The following is a 21048-nucleotide window of genomic DNA, read 5'->3' on the forward strand; positions in this document are numbered from 1 at the left end:
CAATAATCTTGATTCGTGTTGTTCTGATTCATTGCCTTACTCTTGGGTATAGTAACCATCCCAAGCCATTAGTAGACACTAAAAGTCAAAACAACAAAAAGCTAAAAGGAGAAAGCAAAGTCCCAAAACCTTCCTCCAGGAGACCCACGGCCACTCAGCTTAGAGTTTAGCATGAGCTTCCTAGCCCCCAGGGCAACAAGGGAAATGGAATGATTCTCCTAGCTTTTGGGGAGGAGGAATCAGACCAACCTGCTACTAGTTGGGAAAAGCAGGCCTTTCTTGGTCCAGGTTTCAAGGAGGTGCAGGTAATAGGAGTCTTTGTACTTGGGTCACCAGCAATACCTTCACTCATTCAACAAATCTCTCTCCCTTCTCTCCTCTTTTATACAAATGCTGGCCTGTAGTACATACCACGTGTACCCTGCTTCCATATCTCGGAGATTGTTCCTTTTGTATATAGACCTGCCCCATTCAGCTGTGACTTACTTCCCATTCCCTTTCTCCTGGGCATTTGGCTGTTTTCTAATGCCCTGCTGCTATCAGCAGCACTATAGTAACTCACTTCATATACAAGACTTTGGGCACACTAGTGTGCATTTTCAGTGGAAGTCATGAATCCTCCTTGGGTGTGAACTTGTCATTGGTGCCTCACTGAGACTCTTTCCTTCATCCCTGGTACAGATGGTGGACAAAGAACCCTGTTCCGAGAAGCAGAGGAAGCTTTAAGACGCAACTCTCGGACAGCCCCCAGCAAAGTCCAACGCCGAGGATGGCACCAGGTCTGGAAACCTAGGGCAGAGTCAAGACATATAGCTTTAGAATAAGGAGCAGGGTCATTGTGGGAATAGAAATATAATCCAAGCACTGAGAATTCTCATGGTCTGGCTGGGCACCCTACTGATGTCCTCTCTTCGTGTAGTGCTGGCCCTTGAGAGTTGGGGGAGCCTAGGGACCCTCCTGCCCCCTCTTGTGGCATGATCCTCCCTTCCAGATAGGGGATGGGGCCACCCCAAGATGGACTCACAATCCTATCATGGTGACTCATTTATACAGCTGTCTTTCTTTGAGCACCCACTATGTGCCTGGCACATTCTTCGATGCCAGGGATGCAGTGGGTGAAGAAGACAAAGCCCCCTTTCCCACAGACCTAAGATGCCACGTCAGGGTGCTGCTGATGCCAGCAGCTTGCATTTTTGAGTGCCAACCAGGTACGAGGTGTGGGCTAAGCTCCCACATGACTCCTCCCCTTTGTCCTTACAGCAGACCTATAAGGCAAGTTCCAATGTTCTTCCTCTTTTAAGGAAGCCAAGGAGGTGAATGATCAGAAAAGCGAAGTGAGCTTTCCAAGGCCAACCACTAATAAGTGACAGCCTCAGAACTCAAGCCCAGAGCTTTGCTCTGAGTGCTGTGTTCCTGCCTGCGTCGTCCTCACCTGGTGGTTGGTTACTCACACCTTGCTGGGCCGGGGTCAGTGGGTCTCAGCCCCCACAGCACATTCACGTCACCTGGGCAGCCCCACCCGTAGAGATTCTGATCCATGGGGTCTGAGGTGACGCTTAAGCAATGGTGTCTAATCCTCTTTAATCCAGCGGTCACCCATATTGGGAAGTACACTGTGCTGTACATGTGGGTCTGTAGGAAACACTTCCATAAACTTTATTGGCCTATCTCTGCAATAACCCCATAGGTCTGCTAACTGTCCTCATTGTGCCACTGATGAAACTGAGGCCCAGTGAGAAGAGGTGACCTGCTCAGGATCACATGGTGACTAAGGGAGGTTTGAACCCTAGACCCATGACCCCCACACACAAACCCATTGGTCTTCCCTGTGTTTGTGGATCTGTGATTAAGCCCTGAAGGGTGTTCCTGGCCAACTGACTCCCACAGCCTTATCTCAGTGCGGATGAGCAAGGTCTCCAGGGCACACAGCCTAGAGGCCTCCTCTTGTCCCCAGCAATGAATGTTAATTTTTCATTGAGGAGGCCTTTCTCCACATCCCACTTGAGAGCCTCCTTCTTGTGGTTTTGAGTGCCTTCAATTATCAGGAGCCGTATTTGCATCTTAGACTGTGACTTAATGGCTGGCCCCAGAGCCTGTGCAATTTAAAAGACTTGGCCTGAGATTAATTAGCATCCCTCCCCAGCCTCTCCCTGTGGTCCCACACTTCACAGGCCCTAATCATGGCTGATTTCTTGGCTTCCTGATGCCACAAAGGCTCTAATTGTCCTTCTGCACCATATCAGTCAGGGGTCAGTCAGTGCCTAATCGTAGAGACCACTCAAGCTGTTTTAATCAGAGATGAACGTAATGCAGGGAATCAGGTGCTTGTAAGGTCTCTGGGTGGCAAGAGGAGGAGCTAGCGGGGTCCCCCAGGAATGGTACCCAGCCTTCTAGCACAGCCTGCCAGGAAAGCTGCTGCCTAGGACACAGTGGGAAAGGTAGAAGATCAGCCTCAGGGATGTATCACCTTAGCTGTCATCCAGGAGCCAGGTGGCCACCGCCACAGCCACTGGCCCCAGATGATGCCTGCCACAGCAACATGGCCCACACCTATCTGGCCCGAGGAGGGACACTTGAAAACCCGCCGCCTCCATCACCATGCTCATCAGCCAGTGTGTGTCCCCTTCTTTCCATTTCACTTCTACTTTCCCTCCCTTGTATGAGGCCATCTGATCGGCTGCAGAATCCAGAATCCCTAGTGAAAAAGCATCTGGGAAACACAGACTGGCTTTCTGGCCTCTACTGAATGCAATGGCACCCTAGGAGGAAAGTGGAAGGGGTCCTGGGGGGTCAGCCCACCCCTCTCCCACTACTGCATGGACTCTGCTCCAGCCACATGGCATGCTTTGGGGACCACTCCCCCTTGATATGGATAAACCCGGGAGCATTCAGAAGTGGTGCGAGGACTAGAAGCCACATCCCAAAAGAAATCATCTTTTAATTTTGATGTAGCAAGCATTTATTACCTCAGGCTGGGCACTGTGTGGGGCTTTGGAGGTAGAAACAATCAGATAAGGCTCAGTTCTTGCCCTGGGAGCCCCAGCTCTGAAGACTTGGGGACTGCCCAGCCTGCACAGAAGACATAACAACCAGGTCTGAAGCGTACAGAGGACTGGCCTGCCGGACTTGAGAGTGAGCAGCTTGCGGCCTGTGGGCTGAACTTGTCCCCCAGAGAATGTTTTTTGGACTCACACAGTTTTAAAAAGACTTAGTCACTTGCTAACATTTAAATTCAAAAGTTTTTATATATTTTTAAAAAGCTAGATTCCTCCTTCGCTGGAAAAAGGGAAAGATCTGGCCCTCGCGCTGGGCTTCCGCTCCCTGCCAGGCAGCCATTAGCAGAGCAACGTGGCCGGTGCCCTGGGTATAAATGGTCCTATTTGATGCAGTCTGTACCACCCCCTTTAAAGCCCCAGAGCTGAGCCTGAGTGGCAGCTGCCATCTGTTATCAGAACCCGTGGCTCCTGGAGAGACAGAAACGGGCTTTGGAGTCAAACTGCCTACTGGCTGTGTGCCCTGGAGCTGGTGGTGTGACCTCTCTGAGCCTCTGAGCTTTGCGTTCATCATCAGTAAACCTCCTGGGGCTGCCAGGAGGCCATGCGTGCTCAGTGTGTGTCACAGGGGTCTGTCAGCGGGGGCCGTCTGCTGCTTCAAGTAGGAGCACCCGGTGGCAGGGGCACAGACAAGTCCAGAGAGGTGAGTGAGGGCACAGACTCAGGAACCCAGCGGCTGTCGATCAAAGTCTTGGCTTCACCCCTTCCCAGGAGTGTGGCCATGGATGAGTTGCTCAACTTCTGGTGCCTGTCTCCTCACCTGCAGGTAGAGTTGGTAATGGCAACTGCCTGGTAGGGTGGTTAACGAGGACTGAACGAGCCAGGGTCTGCGGAGCATGTCAAGCCGTGCTCGGCACAGAGGAAACAGTCAGCAGTCCTGACCATTGCTGTAGTTGGTAGGGGGTGGATGCTGATGGTGGCTCTGCCTGGAGGCCTCAGGGCCCTTCGCTCTGGGATGTTTCTTCACTTGCTCTGTCCATTGTTCATTCTGTGCTCTCTGCTGAGCAGCAGTGCAAGCGTGGTTGCTTGTAGGTTTTGGGGTCAGCACCCTGAGTGAAACAGGGTGGGCTCTGCTCTCCTGGAGCTCAAGTCTACCGGGGGTGGGTGGGGAGGCAGAGGGCCAGAAGCAAGCGAGCAAAGAAACAAGTGCTACATGGGAGAAAAGAGTGTGGGATGAGATGGACCAGAATCTGGGGAAGAGCTGATCTAGAGAGAGTGGGCAACAAAGGCTTCCCCGGGGGCCACGTCTGACCTGACAGCTGAGGGCGAGCAGAGCCAGCTCCAGGAAGTTCTGGCGGGGGTCTCCAGTGCCTGGAAGATCCCAGGAAGAAGTTTGGATTTCACTTTTTTTTTTTTTTTTTTTTGAGATTTTCTTTCTTTATTTTAGAGAGAGAGAAAACAGACAAGGGGGAGTGGCAGGCAGAGAATGAGAGGGAGAAACAGACTCCCCACTGAGCAGGGAGCCCAATGTGGGACTCAATCCCAGGACCCCAGGATTATGACCTAAGCCAAAAGCAGATGCATAACCAAGTGAGCCACCCAGGCGCCCCTGGATTTCATTTTAATTGTGACGAATTGTCTGGGGGGGGGGGGGTTTCAATAGGAGAGTTATGTGTTTGGGCTCATGTTTTAGGAAGGTACCCGGCTGCTACATGTCACAGGATGCCCAAAGGGCCAAGTGGCTATAGGAAGACAAGGCAGGAGTCTTTGAAGCAAGGCTCCCACCCTGTTAGCATGACACAGCCTGTGTCTCTCTGTCCCCCAGCCTCCACCTCACATCTCTGTCCCTAGCCCCCAGAATCCCCGATCACCTCTGTTGACTCCACCCATCCCCAGGATGTCATCCCTGTGGTCTTTCAGTATTTGTTGAAGTTGTCCAGGAGAGATACCATCTGAATCTCAGTTGGTCAGCCTGGACCAGATGCCCACTCCTGCCTTGCTAGGATGTGATCAGAGGCAGGGCCAGGCCCCATGATGCAAAGCCTGCCTGCCCCGAGATGTTCCTGGAGCAGGGCCTGGGGCCCCTAGCTTCTCATCCAGGACAGTAGATAGGCCCAATGTACCAACTGCACTATTGCCAGGAGGAAGAGGGAGGGACTTGTTGGGTTTCCTTTCGCCCCAAGAAGTAGAGTTACATAGAAAATTTCTCCCTGGTAGAAAGTACATGGAGACAGATTTTGGGGTACAGAGGATAGAGAGGAAGGCAATCTTGATCTCACTCTTTTGGGTGAGCTTCATTGCTCTTGGAGGCAGCCAGAGGTGAGCAGTGGTCAAGGCAGCAGGATCCCCAGTGGCCAGTGGTGGCTAGTTCTTAAGAGCCACTCTGCCAGGAGAGGTACCAGAGCCCTGTCCCAGTCCTGGGGCGTCTCCTATATGGTTGTAGCCAGCAGGAAGGACAGGTGGGGCCACACAGGCGCTTGGTGTTTCAGCACTGACCACAGCCCGGTAGGTAGGGAACACAGAGGTCGCAGGACACACCCTGCAGTCCCAGCCTCTCCCGGGCCAGCACAGCTCCCTCCCTTTGGCCTCCCTGCGCTCTTCAACTGGCTTCCTTGCTCTTCAACTGGCTTCCTTGCGCGTTTTTCTGAGTGTCGCTCTAAACTCCCGTGGACCACATGTCACCTTCCCAGAGACCTGGACCAAGACCTTCATCTCTTCCAGTAGAATAACCTCCCTTCTTAGGATCTTGCCTGGCAAGTAGGAAGCACTTTCAGGTAGAGATGTCCCTGACAGAAGGGGCTGCCTCAGACACATGGGCCCCAGGATCCCAGCTCCAGAAGGTCATGAGTCATACAAACACTGGTCTGGAGCCTGACTGGCTGCACCTGTAAAACCCTTCCTAGGACCCTCCAACGGTGGGAGAGCCACAGAGGCGAATGGCAGCGCCGTGTTGTCTTCCGAGCCGCCTCATGCATCGTGGACTGGGCTGGAGGTGATAAATGGTCTCTGGTTGGTACTGTCCTTTATCCCCCACCACTTCTCAGCCTTGGATCTTTCTCCTGCTATCAGTGGATTAAGATTTATGGCTTCCTCAGCCTTGTAATACTTGGGTGGACAGCAGCCTAATCAACAGAGCCCTCGTTTACCAAAATGCTGTCAGATTTGATGAACGTCATCGGCTCTTAGCATTAAATTGGTAGTGAAGGGATTGGCCTTTCAGCAATTTACTGTGGGGTGGGCCTTTCTTAAAGGCCCGGAAAGCAAGTTCATTGCAATTTAAAGCAAAGGCTTTGCTCTGGCTCTAACGCTGTATCCCTGTATCCGGTTTCCTGTGGTGGGCAAAGGCAGCTTGCTTAATCACCCTCCAGGAAAGCCCATGAGTAAAAACGTGAAGCCCTTTCCTTTGTTTTCCTGTTTCTGAGTTTTGAGAACCCCTGCAGTGAGGACAATAAATGAAACAACCCATAAAGCATCAGCTTTCACAGAGACCTTGCACGACACAGACCATCAGAGTGTCGAGCGCTGTTATTTGTAAGAGATCAGAGGAATCCGAATCCAGGAAGAACCTATCAAGTAAGGTAGATTTACTCCCCACTCCAAACCTGCCTGTCAGCGTCTTCGGAGCTCTCCTACCTGTAGAGGGAGCCACTTACATACTGTACAACCTGAACAACCATACAGGGCAACCCGTAGCCTTGATCTTTCTTTCTAATTGACAGTAGCTTGAGTGCACATCTCTTAGAACACTTTGCTAAGGGGGGAGGGCAGGAGATACACACAGGTAACTCTGGTCATGGCATTGGGCTGAGTGTGGCTGAGGACAAAAGCTGGTCTCGGGCTGGCAAACTGGAAAATGGGTGTATGGGTATCAGGACTTTTAAATCCTGTCCCAGTATGTGGGTGATACTGCAGGGGTCACCCAGGTCTGGGCGCTGCAAGTAGGCAGGAGAGAGCAGCCACTTGCAAACACCCACTCCGGGTAAAGCAGCGTGCCAAGCGGGGAGCCAGCCAGGAGCTCGGGCATCATCCTTGCAAGCATGTGAAGGTGGGAGGCAGGGAGCGGGCGCCTCCTGGGGGCTGGGTTGGAACCTGCCAGCCTCGTGCTCCTATTGGGAGGTGGGCGTCCTCGTGTGGGTGAGGCGGCTCCCCATCTCCTCCAGTGGTGGCAGAGGCACCTCACTGGGGCTGAGGTGGGAGGGCAGGCCAGATGGAAGACTATTTATTCCCCTCTCAGGCACCCACTCAGCATTTAAAACTCTTTCTGGACCACATTAATTTTGTCAAACGTTGCTTCCTAAACATGTTCTTCTGCTGTGTGTGCTGTGTGAACTCCCTAAGGCCGGGGCATTGATGGTTACAGTTTTTGCTATCTTGACATGCTTCCAGAACCTTGTATGCAGTCAGTATTCAGTAAGAACTTGCTTATTAAGTGCCTTAATGCCTGCTGCTCCTGGCCTTTTGGCAAGGCAAGCAGTCATGCCAGGCTCCTAGGAAGGGAGATGGACACTTCTGGGGAAGGGGAGGATGGGAAAGCAGTAGAGAAGAGAGATCTGCCTGGGCTCTCCTCCTCGAACCCTGGAGGTCTTTCCCGTATTTATAATTCAGACCAGACCAGCAGAGCTGCATTAATGCCAGCTCTTTCACTTGCCCAGTGGGAATGCCCAGTTCAGGCATGGCTGGATCCAGGTGCTCAGACAGTGTAGCAGGGCTTATTCTCCATCCCTCAACTCTGCTTTTCCCCATGTTGCTCTCTGTGGTACCAGGATGGCCACCATCAGCTCCCATCTTCCATTCTGTCACCCTGCTATTGCATCTCTTTGGCTCTCCTGAACCAATCAGCTAGTCACTCTGGGCCAGGAGGATCTAATGTTCAGATCAGCTGGGCCTGTCCTATGCTCCGGCCATCCATAGACTCAGTTCCATGTGAACACTTGGATTGGGAGGAGGGAGGGAGAGGATTTCCCAAAAGAAAATCAGGGTGCTTTTGCCAAAAGACAAGGGAGCACATGAGGGACAAGAGGCAACACTAGCACCTAGTGCTAGGAGAAGCCAGTACTGCTGGTGCACGGACCAACCACACAGGGAGTAGTGAGGTCCTAGTCCAAGCCTTCCCCAGAACTTTATAGATCTCACGCCACTGGAACTTCAGTGTGCATACAAGTCACCTGGGCTCCTGCGAAAATGCAGATTTTCATCCCTAGCTCTAAAATGGGGCTTGAAATTCTGCGTTTCTCACAAACTCCCCAGGAGAAGCCAGTACTGCTGGTGCGCGGACCAACCACACAGGGAGTAGTGAGGTCCTAGTCCAAGCCTTCCCTTTCTAGAGAAAGGAACAGAAACCTTGGGGCGGGGGGGGGGGGCGACAGGCTGTGCCCCATGCCTGGTGCTTCTCCCTCTGCACCCCTGCCCCGTCCCCCATTTCCCCCTCACTCTCTCCCTCCTTCATGCCCTCCCTCTTCTCTCTCTCTTTCCCTTTTCTCTTTCTGTCTCTATTTCAGCATTTGGGCATTATTGAATGGTTCCTGAGGAGGAAGGAGGAGCCCGCCCTCCCCAGAATTGTGGTAGAAAATCCATCTTGGAGATGAACTTCAAAGCCCTTACAACTTCATCCTGGCCCGAGGCAAGAAAGCTCTCAGGGATCTCCTGGCCAGGTGTTATGTATTCGGTGTACTACTTACCCTCCATACCCCCTGCTGCTGCCGTGAGAAATGCCCTGAGAGCCAGTCCACACAGCCTGGGAGGCAGCGAGGCCACACTTGGAGCCGGAGCAGAGCGGGCCATCGCCGAGAGCTGGATGGCCTAGCGAAGGAAAAATCTCCCAGAGCACTTTCATTCCGCCCCTCTGTCTCCTCCCTGCCTTTCTCTGCCTCTTCTTATTTACTCTTTCTTTTCAAGACTTAAAAAAAAATTTTTTTTTTTTTAATGTATTTGGGAGAGAGAGCACAAGGGGAGAGGCAGAGGGAGAAGCAGACTCCCACTGAGCAGGGAGCCTGATACGGGGACTTGATCCCAGGAGCCTGAGATCATGACCTGAGCCAAAGGCAGACACTTAACCGACTGAGCCACCGAGGTCCTACCCCAAGATCTTTTTCTCGAATGATCTATAGCCAAGCCCCTGCCTACTTTTTTGAGTGTTAGATATTCTCAGGAAAGATCTTAATTTCTTTCTCTTCTCTGCAAAGGCCACTGTAGCCCAGACTGGGCACATTTATTCTTCACATGCCTATTGGGGGCAGTACAGCATGGTGGTTTAGTACTGGGGTCCATCAGCAAACTATAGCTCTTGGGCCAAATCCAGCGACAGCCTGTTCTTATAAATTAAGTGTTCTGGAGACACAGCCGTGCCCATTTACTTAGGCATTATCTGTGGCTGCCTTCAAGCTATGATAGAACAGTTGAACACTGTGATAGAGACCAGATGGCTGGCAAAACCTAATATACTTACTCTTTACAGCAAACATTGACCCACCCCCGGTTTAGAGCAAGGCCCCAGGAGCCAAACTGCTGGGGTTTTGCGGCTTCCTGGCTGTGTGACCTTTAGTGAGAGGCTTGTAGCCTGGTGCCTCAGTTTCCCCCTGAGAAGAGTCTACAAGGACTAAGTGAGCAGAGGCCTCTGCATTAAGTGACTTGGCACTCGGTGTGGAAGCGCTGATGGGGCAAGCAGTGTGCCTGTGGATGAGGAAGGTGTTCAGTCCTAACCAGTGAGACTCCTGCAGGGCAGTTGGGCTCCAGCATCATGTTCTTCCTCACCAAGCTAACAGCTAAGTCCACTAAGCTTGTGGCGATGCTGAGTATTACAGGGATGAAGGCTTCTGACCCACGGTGTGAGGGGAAAAGCATGGTCTAAATCACTGTCCCTCTGCAGAGTAATAAACTCAGTACACCTGGCTTGGCAGATCTCTTCTTTCTCCCAGCAGCCAGGCCTCAGGAGAGTGAGGCCAGCCCAGAAAGTGTAAGGAGGCCCTCACTTGTGGATTCGTGCATGTGCAGGACACTCAAGAGGGAGTCCCCTCTTTTCAATGTGGCTCCCATGGTGCCTCGCTACTGTCACCCTGGCCCCAGCCCCGAGAAGTCCTGCAGGGGGAAAAAAAATCCAGGGTCTCCTAAACTTATTGGATCACAAAGCCAATTTGAGAAAGTTTATCACCCACTAAAATTCTACTGATACGGGGCGCCTGGGTGGCTCAGTGGTGGAGCATCTGCCTTCAGCTCAGGTCGTGATCCTGGGGTCCTGGGATCCAGTAATTAACTAATTAATTCATCCTTAAAAAAGATTCTACTGATAACAGTATTTCAAACCAAAAAGAGTTGATTTAAAAAATTCTGAACACGCTTTGCGCAGTAGAAAGCCGTAAAGACTTTAGGGCAGAGGTGGCGCCACCCGTCCGACCAGCCCACACTAGTCGGTGCGGGGCTGGTGTGCCTCATAGCACGACTGCTGCTGTTCCAGGACAAATGACCTCGGGGTCAGCCCGCTGCCATGCTCACCCCTCAGAGGGCTCGAGCTGTTTGTTCCATCACGTCTGAAACAATCTTTTTCTGTCTAGAAATCTGTGCAGATCAGAACGGAAGCTGGCCCACGGCTTCACATTGAGCCACCTCTGGACTATTCTGAAGATTTTGAGCCAGGAGGAGATGAGACCATCAAGGCAAAGGGTGCTTCTGGGGACCGACCACAGGTAGGACTGGCCTCGGCTTGTGCTACAGCGGCACGTGGGACACTTTGCGACCTTCCCTCCTTCCTTCTGCCCCTGGGGTCCATCACTCTGACATTCGCGTTCACTATAATGAGCACCCAGACCATGGGCTAGATGCCCTGCTAGGCACCCAGGGTCCAGGTGTCAATAAGGCTGGTGTCTAACCCCAAGCAGTGACAGCATATAATATGATGTTCAGGGCGAAGTGAGGGGTGGGGTGCAGGGATACGCAATAGACAAGAATAAACCAAGAAATAATAATACAATAATTTCAGGTATTGTCACATTGTATGAAGAAAACGGGGAGATGGGATAGTGTGGTCAAGAGGGCAGCATTGGACATGGCAGAGAGAGCAGAGAGATTTCCTTCAAGTGTGACATTTCAGTTGAAACCTGATGGGAAAAGCATTGCAGGCAGAGGGACCAGCATGCACAGATGCCATGAGGCTGGGCTTGTTTAAGGAGACAGTGCAGGCACAGCATGAGTGACGGGGGGTGTGGAACAAGGGGCAGTGGGGCAGACTAGACCATGAAACCTGGCAAGGGTGAGCGTGGACGGTTGGATCTCATTCCAAAGGCATTGCTTTTACACATAGAATGAGCATGTAAATCATCTCCATGGTTATGTAGAAGCAAAATTATCGGAGGGCAGCAGGACAAAGTCAGGCCCCTAAGCCAACCCCTGCTCTATTCACCAGGTGTGTGTTCACCTGTGGGTCCAGGCTGCAGATTCAACAGCCTCCCTCAAAGAACAAAATCTTGCTTCTATGTGCCACTTCTATACCAAAAACCTACCTTTAAGAAATACACATGATTCATAAAAGCAGTGAGAATATTGTCCAGGAAACATCCCTCTGGTGGTGTTGCCTGTTTCTATGTCCTTCTTTGCTCATAAAGAAAGGACAGGTAAGGAGCAAAGGGTCACTTTGTTTCACATCTTGGCTACAAAAGTCCAACAATATATTGGAAATTCTGTCTTCTTGGGGGGAAAAATAAGAAGCCCTTCTTTATGGACTAACCCAATGACCTTGTTTCCTACTTAGTCCCTAGAAGTGGGATTTTACAGTAGGCAGAATTGTGGTGTTGACTTTACTGCCTTCAACACCCACCTTCCCCGCCCCACACACACACACTTCTGAATCAACAGAACGGTCCCTTGCTTAGGATCTGAGCACATGTCTGTGCAAACAGCCATTGTCTTTCTTAGTCTGGGGGGCTGGTCAGTAGCCAAGTTGAGTCTGTTACAGTCCTAGCCAGGCCCCCTGTCAGAGAATGTGTGGCCACCCTGCACGCGGGAAGTGGGGTAGTTCCCTTCTTCTCCCTTGGCCACTTGGTACTTCCCGTTAAATGAACATATATTCCTTCCTTTGCAAGCTCCCAAGCTCCCTGCAGCACAAGGCAGCCTGCCCCTCACGAGCTATTAAAGCTCCCATTAGCATTCTTGTGTGCACGCGTGCTCTGAATCAGCATCGCCCTGCTCTTGCCAGCGCTTCATTTTCTCCACCGTGAGTGCTTGATTGTATTTCTTTCTTTCCTTTTTTTCTCCCCATCTTGAGGGGGCACACTGTAAGGCTTCACAGTCAATTTCCCCTCGGAGTTATTTTCCTGCTAAGTGAAAGAGTAAAATGGTGACGTCGGTTTTCGGCCACGGCAGAAGCCGTAAGAGATGCAATCTGAACGGTAGAGGGGGGGAAAAAGGCGTGTGGCTAAATATACTCAGCCACCTCACACTGTTTGCAAGCGCAGCTCTGAAATGGAGCAAAAGGAAATGTGTGCCGGCGTGTGTACTTTGCATCTGACCTTCACTGTTGAAGCACACCAGCCTTTCCGCCTTCAATCGTACCCTTAGTGATCTTCAATTTCTTGGCGGCTCCGAGTTCACAGACAGGCATGCCGCAGACATGCTCGGTTGGCCTCCGGCCCATTGATGTGCATGGTGCTTTTGAAAAGAATTACTAGTTGACATTTAAGAATCAGGAGATTCCATGTCAAAATGTGAATTTGGGGCTTGTCTTGAGAAATACGAATATTTGGGAGCCCCATCCTTACATGACAGCGGCAGCTGGAGCTGAGGAGTAGCCGCCCCCGTAGACAGGTGTGTGCACTGCGTGAGCCCTGGTCTCTATTCCAGATCCTGGGCACTGTTCTATACACTGAAGATAAAACAGACAATACCAGTAGGTATCATATACCAGCAGGTGATAGGGTTTATCGGAGAAAGGGCTGGAGAAAGACGGGCAGGGGTCATGTTCTATGCAAGGCAGAGCCTTCTCATTGATGAGGTGCTATGTGAGCAGTTCTCGAGAAAGCCAGGGAGTGAGCCATGTGGAGAAGAGCATGCCAGGCATGGGAGCAGCAGGTGTGGAGGCCCCAAGGCAGGAGGACAGGTGTGTCTAGGCTCCAGTGTGTCTGGGAGCTGGGTGAGCAAGCGGGTAAGGAAAAAGAGGTAAGGCCAAGGCTCAGATGGCCCAGGGCTTTGAGGCCCTTTACTATAGTAAAGATGAAGGATTCTACTTTGAGTCAGAGGGGAAGCCACCGTAGGGTTTTGAGCAGCTTTGGAACTCCTGTGAAAGGAGGACACCTCTTTCCAGAGAGTTCTGCCAAAGTGCTGGGTCTAGTCATGTTGGGCTTTGTGTTGCAGTGGATAATAGGGCCCCATTTATGTATCAGGAATGAGACAAAGTGCACACTTTTTTCTATTAGTAAGATATCTTTTTTTCCCCCTGATAATGCACAGTCTATATGAAAAAATTCAACTGATACAAAGAAAATAAATCTTTTCATAATCCCACTGCCCCAGAGATCAGAGATGGATACACCCATCCAGAATACAGATTTCTCTTTTTTAAAATATTTTATTTATTTGAGAGAGAGTGAGAGAGAGAGAGTGAGCATGAGTTGGGGAGGGGCAGAGGGCGAGGGAGAAGCAGACTCCCCACTGAGCAGGAAGCCTGACTTGAGGACTCCCAGGACCTCTGGATCATGACCTGAGCCAAAGGCAGATGCTTAACCAACTGAGCCACCCACATGCCCCTAGACTAAAGATTTCTTGTATTCGTTATATGCATGTGTTGATTATATCCAAGTAGAGGTAGTTCATCTGGAATGTTCCAGTCCTGGCCCATTCCCAGTCATTGGAAGTACCCAAATTTAGGTATCTTCTCTGAGTTTCCCTCTATTTTATGGACCCTGGAGTGGGGTGAACAGTGATCTGCCTGCAATTGCAGTTCAGTGTTTTAAAGTCATTGTTACTTGCTAACACATATGCACAATTAAACACCAGTCCCGAGCTGTGTGCCCCCATCATATCTGCCACACGTGGACTCTGCCGAGGCCCATGATGGCTCCCCCACCTGTGGGTACGGCAAAGATTCTATTGTGCCATCGCTGGCCAAGCATCCCCCAGTGGAGCAGCTTGCCCCTCTTCTGGTCCCCAGCAGAGCCTGGCAGCATGTCCCTTTAGCCCTCCTTCATTCATGCCAATGGTGAGGGTTAAAAAATGAAGGATCGTTTTTAGGGCCATCCCATTGTTTGGGTACTTCTGTTTTAGATGGCCATATAAATAACTTCTGAGTAAGCACTATTTATTTTTAAGATATTTATTTATTTATTTATTTATTTATTTATTTATTTATTTATTTATTTATCTGAGAGAGAGAGAGAGAGCAGGGGGAGGGTCAGAGGGAATGGGAGAGAGAGAATCCCAAGCAGACCTCGTTGAGCATGGAGCCTGACTCAGGGATCCAGCCTATGACCCTGAGATCATGACCTGAGCCAAAACCGAAGGTTGGACACTTAACCAACTGAGCCACCCTGGTGCCTCACCTTTATTTTTTGTTATTTTCACATAGATATGATTATATACCATCCACGGTATTTTGACAATCCCACCTTTTTTTATTCAAGATGTGGTGGCCACATCTCCACACAGGTACTCAGTTGGTACTCACTCAGCCAGTGCTAAGGTTGTTAGTGGCCTGAGTTTGAGTTCCAGTCCATTTACTTAGCATGTGCGTGCCGTGGTATGGGTGAGGCAGGGATGGGTTTGACAAGATCAGCCTTGGGAGCAAGATCAGAGAGTGACAGTGAGGAGAGAGACAGGAAGCATGGAGACTAACAGAGGGAACGAGGGACCCCAGCATGTCTTCAGGGACAGAAGTTGCTTTTCTTACACCCATTCTGTCTGCTTGTCCCCAGGGCACCAAGTATTCCACTGACAGACTTCCATCCTTCCAACCACCCTGTGATTTTAACTTCTCCCTTCTAAACGCACACGGATGCTCAGACCCTGCAAGCAGTACAGACAAAGAAAGGATCCTCTTAACTATTCAGGATGTAATGGTAAGATGGATTTCGCCTTGTAACCCCACAAAGGGCCAGGGTCTCTGCCATAGCCAAGCAGTTGGGTGGTAGGATGGGCCCCTAGAGAGCATCTTCATCTACACCTGGGAAGATGATGCAGATAACAGCAGGATTTGGCTTTAACAAAAACCTCAGGCCCACCCACTAGATTTAAAATAACATTCATGGGATTTGACTTAATGATATATTTTTTTAAGATAGTAGAAACTCAAAAAAAAAAAAAAAAGATAGTAGAAGCTCATATTAAGTGAATACCTAAAAATTGCTATGCACTATGTTGAGTGCATAACATCCATTCTTGCATTAACCCTGTGAGTTGGGATCCCTGGGTGGTGCAGCGGTTTGGCGCCTGCCTTTGGCCCAGGGCGCGATCCTGGAGACCCGGGATCGAATCCCACATCGGGCTCCTGGTGCATGGAGCCTGCTTCTTCCTCTGCCTGTGTCTCTGCCTCTCTCTCTCTCTCTCTGTGACTATCATAAATAAATAAAAATTAAAAAACAAACAAACAAAAAAAAACCCCTGTGAGTTAAGTGCTAGGTGTTTTCTTTCCTTTTTTTTTTTTTTTTTTTTTTTAAGATTTTATTTAATTATTTGGGAAAGGGAGAGGGTGTGAGAGAGAGCAGCAGGGAGGAGGGGGAGAGGGAGAAGCAGACTCCCCACTGAGCAGGGAGCCAAATGTGGGATTCAATCCCAGGACCCTGGATCATGACCCAAGCCAGAGACAGACACATAACCAACTGAGCCATGTAGGCACCCAAATGCTAGGGTGCTTTGAGAGAGGCGTTCTTGAGAGAATTTGCATTCTCATTTTGTAGTTTGGGGAAACTGAGAAGCAGGGAAAGGATGATGCTCACCCAGGCCTCGGAGGAACCCAGACTGGAAACCTGTACCCCATGACTCCTTGTTCCTTGCAATTAACGATCATGGGCTGAGAATCACACTGAGCTGCTTTTTGCTCCCCAGAGCACCCAGTTCTCTGTACGGGCACTGTCTGTTATGAGCGTGATTGAGGTTCTGCCTAGAAGCAAAGTGCTGAGAGGTAGCCATCTACCAGCTGTGCTTAGGATCGAGAAGACCTCTCCTCTGCCAAGTATCTCCTCAATGAACCCATAGCTGGGAACATTGATGGAAAGGTGTTTTTTTAAAAATGAAATCCGATGAGGAAAAAAACAGACAAAGCCAGATTGAGGAGTTACCTGCTGGCCTGGAGTCTTCAAAACTATCCATGGCATGAGAAAGACTATTCCAGATAAAAGAGGCTAACAAGATACCAGTTATGCTGCATGAGATGCAAGGGACAGGGTGATGTGTGTGTGTGGGGGGGGGGGGGGGGGTAATTGCCCTAAATGTAAGGATGGTTTTGAAAATTTGAAAATTCACTATATTAGATAATAATATTGTATTGATGTTAAATTTCCTGAATTTGATGATTATATTGTGTTTGTGTAAGAGAAGGTCTTTGTTTTCAGGTCTTCTCAGAATTGGTGAAGAACCAGTGAATGTAGGTGAAGGGTGTTTGGGTATTTATTATACCCTTCCTTAATACTATTCTGCTATGTTTTCTGTGGGTTTTACCTTTTTTTTTTTTTTTCAAAATAAAAAGTGTTTTTTTTTTTTCTTTTTAAGCTAGCACATTAAGGAGGAGATACTCTGCTTCAATAGAGCTAAGCATCAGCAGAGAAAGAAATAAAGAAAAGTTTAAAAGGAGACCTAGTTGAAGAAGCTTAGTAGGATTGTAATGTCAACTTCCCAATTGTGCTGTGGTGCTTTAATTATGCAAAGTGTTACCATGGGGAAATTGGATGAAGGGTTCATGGGCTGTCTCTCTCTGTTGTTTCCTACAAACAGCATACGAAATCTATAATAAGCACAACATAAAAAGTAAAAACCCACCTGTGAATGGTACCAAGACAAAGAAAGGCATAGATGAGTGGCACCTGGGTGGCTCAGTAGTTGAGCATCTGCCTTCGGCTCAGGTTGTGATCCCGGGGTCCTGGGATCGAGTCTTATTTCTCCCTCTGCATATGTCTCTGCCTCTCTCAGTGTTTCTCATGAATAAATAAATAAAATCTAAAAACAAAAAAAGGTAAAAGCTAAGTAAAAGAAACCGGTCCTACCTTCAGAGGCTCAGATTCTGATCCTGGGTTTGGGCTCAGGCATGTTTTTGTTTCGTTCTGTTTTTAAGCACCAAAATACATGAATGTATTTTGCAGCAATATTTTAGAACCAGTTTTAAGAAAAGAGAGAGCTGTGGATCTCAAAATTTGATATGCACAAGAATCAATTAGGATATTTGTTTAAAATGCATATTTTAGATCTAATTTTGAAACTAACAGAATTTGTATCTAGGAGAGTATAGTTTTTAACACAAGAACTCCCAGTGATTCTGAATCAGAAGGCTTGAAGACTTCAGTTTACCTCATATGAAAGGAAAGTTTTGGAGATAATTTGGACTTTGTGGGTTGGATCTGGAGACTATAAAAGAAAGGAATTTTAAAATTCAAGTTAGAATCTCTTCTTCCTCATACAAAATTAAGATAACTATAAAGTAAAAAACAAAATAAACAACAAAAATCCAGAAGGTTCACAAAAGCCAGAAAGGGATGGGAGAGAGCTTGGCACTGTCCTCAAAAACCATATCCTCAAAACTTGGGTGACTTCTGGGAACTTGGGTGATAGAGGATGTTACTTAAAATAGTAAATAAAAGATACAAAACGGTAAGAGTTCCGACAGCATCTCCTTTATTACAGATCAACTTCTATCCAGAACATTGACCATTAGTATCAAGGAAAGACCAAATTATGTTTTAAGAAGACAAGAAAGCCCTAATACATTTTAGAAATATTTTCTTTCTTTGTTTTTTAAGATTTTATTTATTTATTTTACAAAAGGAGAAAGTATGCATGAAAGAGAGAGAGAGAGCACTCTCTCTTAGTGAGGTGGGAAGGGGCAGAAAGAGAGGGAGAAGCAGACTCCGCATTGAGCAGGGAGGCCAATGTGGGGCTTGATCCCAGGACTCCCAGATCAGGATCTGAGAGCCTCTAAGGCAGACACTTAACCAACTGAGTCACCTGGGCACCCCTAGAAATATTTTCATAGAAAATTATTTTATTTAGGTTTTTGACAATTTAAAGAGGTGAATTTTAGATAAATAGAAAAGTAATTTTGTGTTATTAAAACATTATTAAGAAAATGAATATGGCTGAGTGAAGTAAGTCAGTCGGAGAAGGACAAACATTATATGTTCTCATTCATTTGGGGAATATAAATAATAGTGAAAGGGAATATAAGGGAAGGGAGAAGAAATGTGTGGGAAATATCAGAAAGGGAGACAGAACGTAAAGACTGCTAACTCTGGGAAACGAACTAGGGGTGGTAGAAGGGGAGGAGGGCGGGGGGTGGGAGTGAATGGGTGACGGGCACTGGGGGTTATTCTGTATGTTAGTAAATTGAACACCAATAAAAAATAAATTAAAAAAAAAAGAAAATGAATATGAATGCTTCATATTTGGTTTTTCTCACTTTGGTCACATTCAAAATATATTTCAAACTAGAAGAAAAAAACAATCCAGAGAAAATAGGGGCATGTGGGAAAGGAATTATTAGTTATGACTTGAAAAAATTAAGCTGGATTTCAAGATGAGTAGAAATATAGTCATGAATAGAAGTGGGTGTGGCCATCGGGGAGGTCCTGGACCCGGGACTGCAAGAGCTGGCTTTGACTCATAGATGTGTCTCGTTGGCTGGCCTTGTATTTTGCTGTGGTTGTCATTGTTGCTGTTATATTTTATTTTAATTCCAGTATAGTTAAGTGCAATGTTATATTAGTTTCAGGTGTACAATATAGTGATTGAACAATTCTGTGCATGACTCAGTGCTCATCACAATAAGTGTACTCTTAATCCCCTTCACCTGTTTTCCCCCCTACCCCTACTCCCTCCCCTCTTGTGACCATCTGGTTTTCTCTATAGTTTTTGGTTTCTCTCTCTTTTTTTTTTCTTTGTTTTGTTTCTTAAATTCCACATGAGTCAGTCACATGGTATTTGTCTTTCACTGACTGACTTATTTTACTTAACATAGTGCTCTCTAGCTCCATCCATGTTGTTGCAAATGACAGGATTTCATTCTTTTTTTGGCTGAGTAATATTCCATTGTGTTATATGTCACAACATCTTTAGCCATTTATCATGGGACACTTGGGCTGCCTCCATAATTTGGCTATTATGAATAATGCTGTAATAAACATGGATTTCCCTGATGATCAGTGATGTTGAACATCTTTTGATGTGCCTGTTGGCCATCTGGATGTCTTTGGAGAAGTTTCTGTTCATGTCTTCTGCCCATTTTTAATTGGATTATTTGTTTTTTTTGTTGTTGTGTAAGTCCTTTACATTTTGGATACTAATCCTTGGGATATCTTCTAATAATGGGATATCTTCTCCCTTTCAGTACATTGTCTTTTCGTTTGCTTATTGTTTCCTTTGCTGTGCAGAAGCTTTTTGTGTTTTTTTTTTAAGATTTTTTTTTTATTTTATTGAAAAAGAGAGAGCACAGAAGAGGGGCAGAGGGAGAGGAAGGCAAGCATACTCCTTGTTCAGTAGGGAGCTTGGCGTAGGGCTCAATCCCAGGACCCTGACCCTATGACCTGAGCCAAAATCAAGAGTCGGATGCTTAACCGACTGAGCTACCCAGGCGCCCCAGAAGCTTTTCATTTTAATGTAGTCCTGGTAGCTTTTGTTTCCCTTGCCTCAGGAGATATATCTAGAAAAATGTTACTATGGCCAATATCAGAGGCATTACTACCTGTGCTCTCTTTTAGGATTTTTATGCCTTCAACTCCTTTATCTGTTTGAGTTTATTTTTGTATATGGTGTAAGAAAAGGGTCTGTTTAATTCTTTTGCATGTAGCTTTCCAGTTTTCTCAACACCATTTGTTGAAGAGACTGTCTTTTTCCCATTGCACATTCTTGCCTACTTGCTGAAGATTAATTGACCATATAATTGTGTGTTTATTTCTGGGCTCCCTATTCTGTGTCATTGATCTATATGTCTGTTTTTGTGCCACTACCATACTGCTTTGATTACTACAGCTTTGTAGTATATCTGGAAATCTGGGAATGTGATACCACCAGTTTTGTTCATCTTTTTCTAGATCACGTTGGCTATTTGGGATCTTTCATGGTTCCACACAAATTTAAGGATTATTTGTTCTTTCTGTGAAAAATGCTGTTGGCATTTTGATAGGCATTGCATTAAATCTGTAGATTGCTTTTGGGGTAGTGTGGACATTTTAACAGGGTCTGTTCTTCCAATCCATGAGCATAGACTATCTTTCCATTTGTTTGTGTCATCTTCAAGCTCTTTCATCAGTGCTGTATAGTTTTCAGAGTACAGATCTTTCACTTCTTTGGTTATGTTTATTCCTAGGTATTTTATTCTTTTTGGTATCATTGTAAGTGGAATTGCTAAATTCTCTTTCTGCTACCTCATTATTAGTGCTTAGAAATGCAACAAATTTCTGTACATTGATTTTTGTATCCTGTGACTTTACTGAATTCATTAATCTGTTCTAGTTGTATTTTAGTGCAGTTTTTAGAGATTTCTATATATAGTATAATGTTGTTTGCAGATAGTGAAAGTTTGACTTCTTCCTTGCTGATTTAGATGCCTTTTCTTTCCTTTTCTTTTCTTTTCTTTTTTCTTTCATTTCCTTTCCTTTCTTCTCTTTTCCTTTTCTTTCTTTCTCTTTCTCTTTCTTTCTTTCTTTCTTTCTTTCTTTCTTTCTTTCTTTCCTTCCTTCCTTCCTTCCTTCTTTCTTTCTTTCTTTCTTTCTTTCTTTCTTTCTTTCTTTCTTTCTTCTTTCTTTCTTCTTTCTTTCTTTCCTTGTCCAACTGCTGTGGCTAGGACTTGAGTACTATATTGAATAAAACCTGTGAGAGTGGGCATCCTTTCTCTATAGTTTCCTTGTCTTGATTCTGACCTTAGGGGGAAAGC

General features: G+C 47.3%; 1 protein-coding gene across 3 annotated transcripts in view; it reads left to right on the plus strand.

The window, feature by feature from the left end:
* Positions 1-21048, plus strand: part of KATNIP (katanin interacting protein) — a 196099-nt gene that overhangs the window by 61959 nt on the left and 113092 nt on the right. The window contains exons 6-8 of one of the 3 annotated variants that reach the window (XM_072836271.1): positions 682-779; positions 10541-10672; positions 14888-15031. In XM_072836271.1, the coding sequence (XP_072692372.1) occupies positions 682-779; positions 10541-10672; positions 14888-15031 (374 nt within the window). Of the gene's footprint in view, positions 1-681; positions 780-10540; positions 10673-14887; positions 15032-21048 lie in introns of those variants that run through there. The other 2 variants (XM_072836272.1, XM_072836274.1) reach the window with 2 other exon arrangements.

This window comes from Canis lupus, chromosome 8 (genome assembly GCF_048164855.1).
Source record: "Canis lupus baileyi chromosome 8, mCanLup2.hap1, whole genome shotgun sequence".
Taxonomy (NCBI): domain Eukaryota; kingdom Metazoa; phylum Chordata; class Mammalia; order Carnivora; family Canidae; genus Canis; species Canis lupus.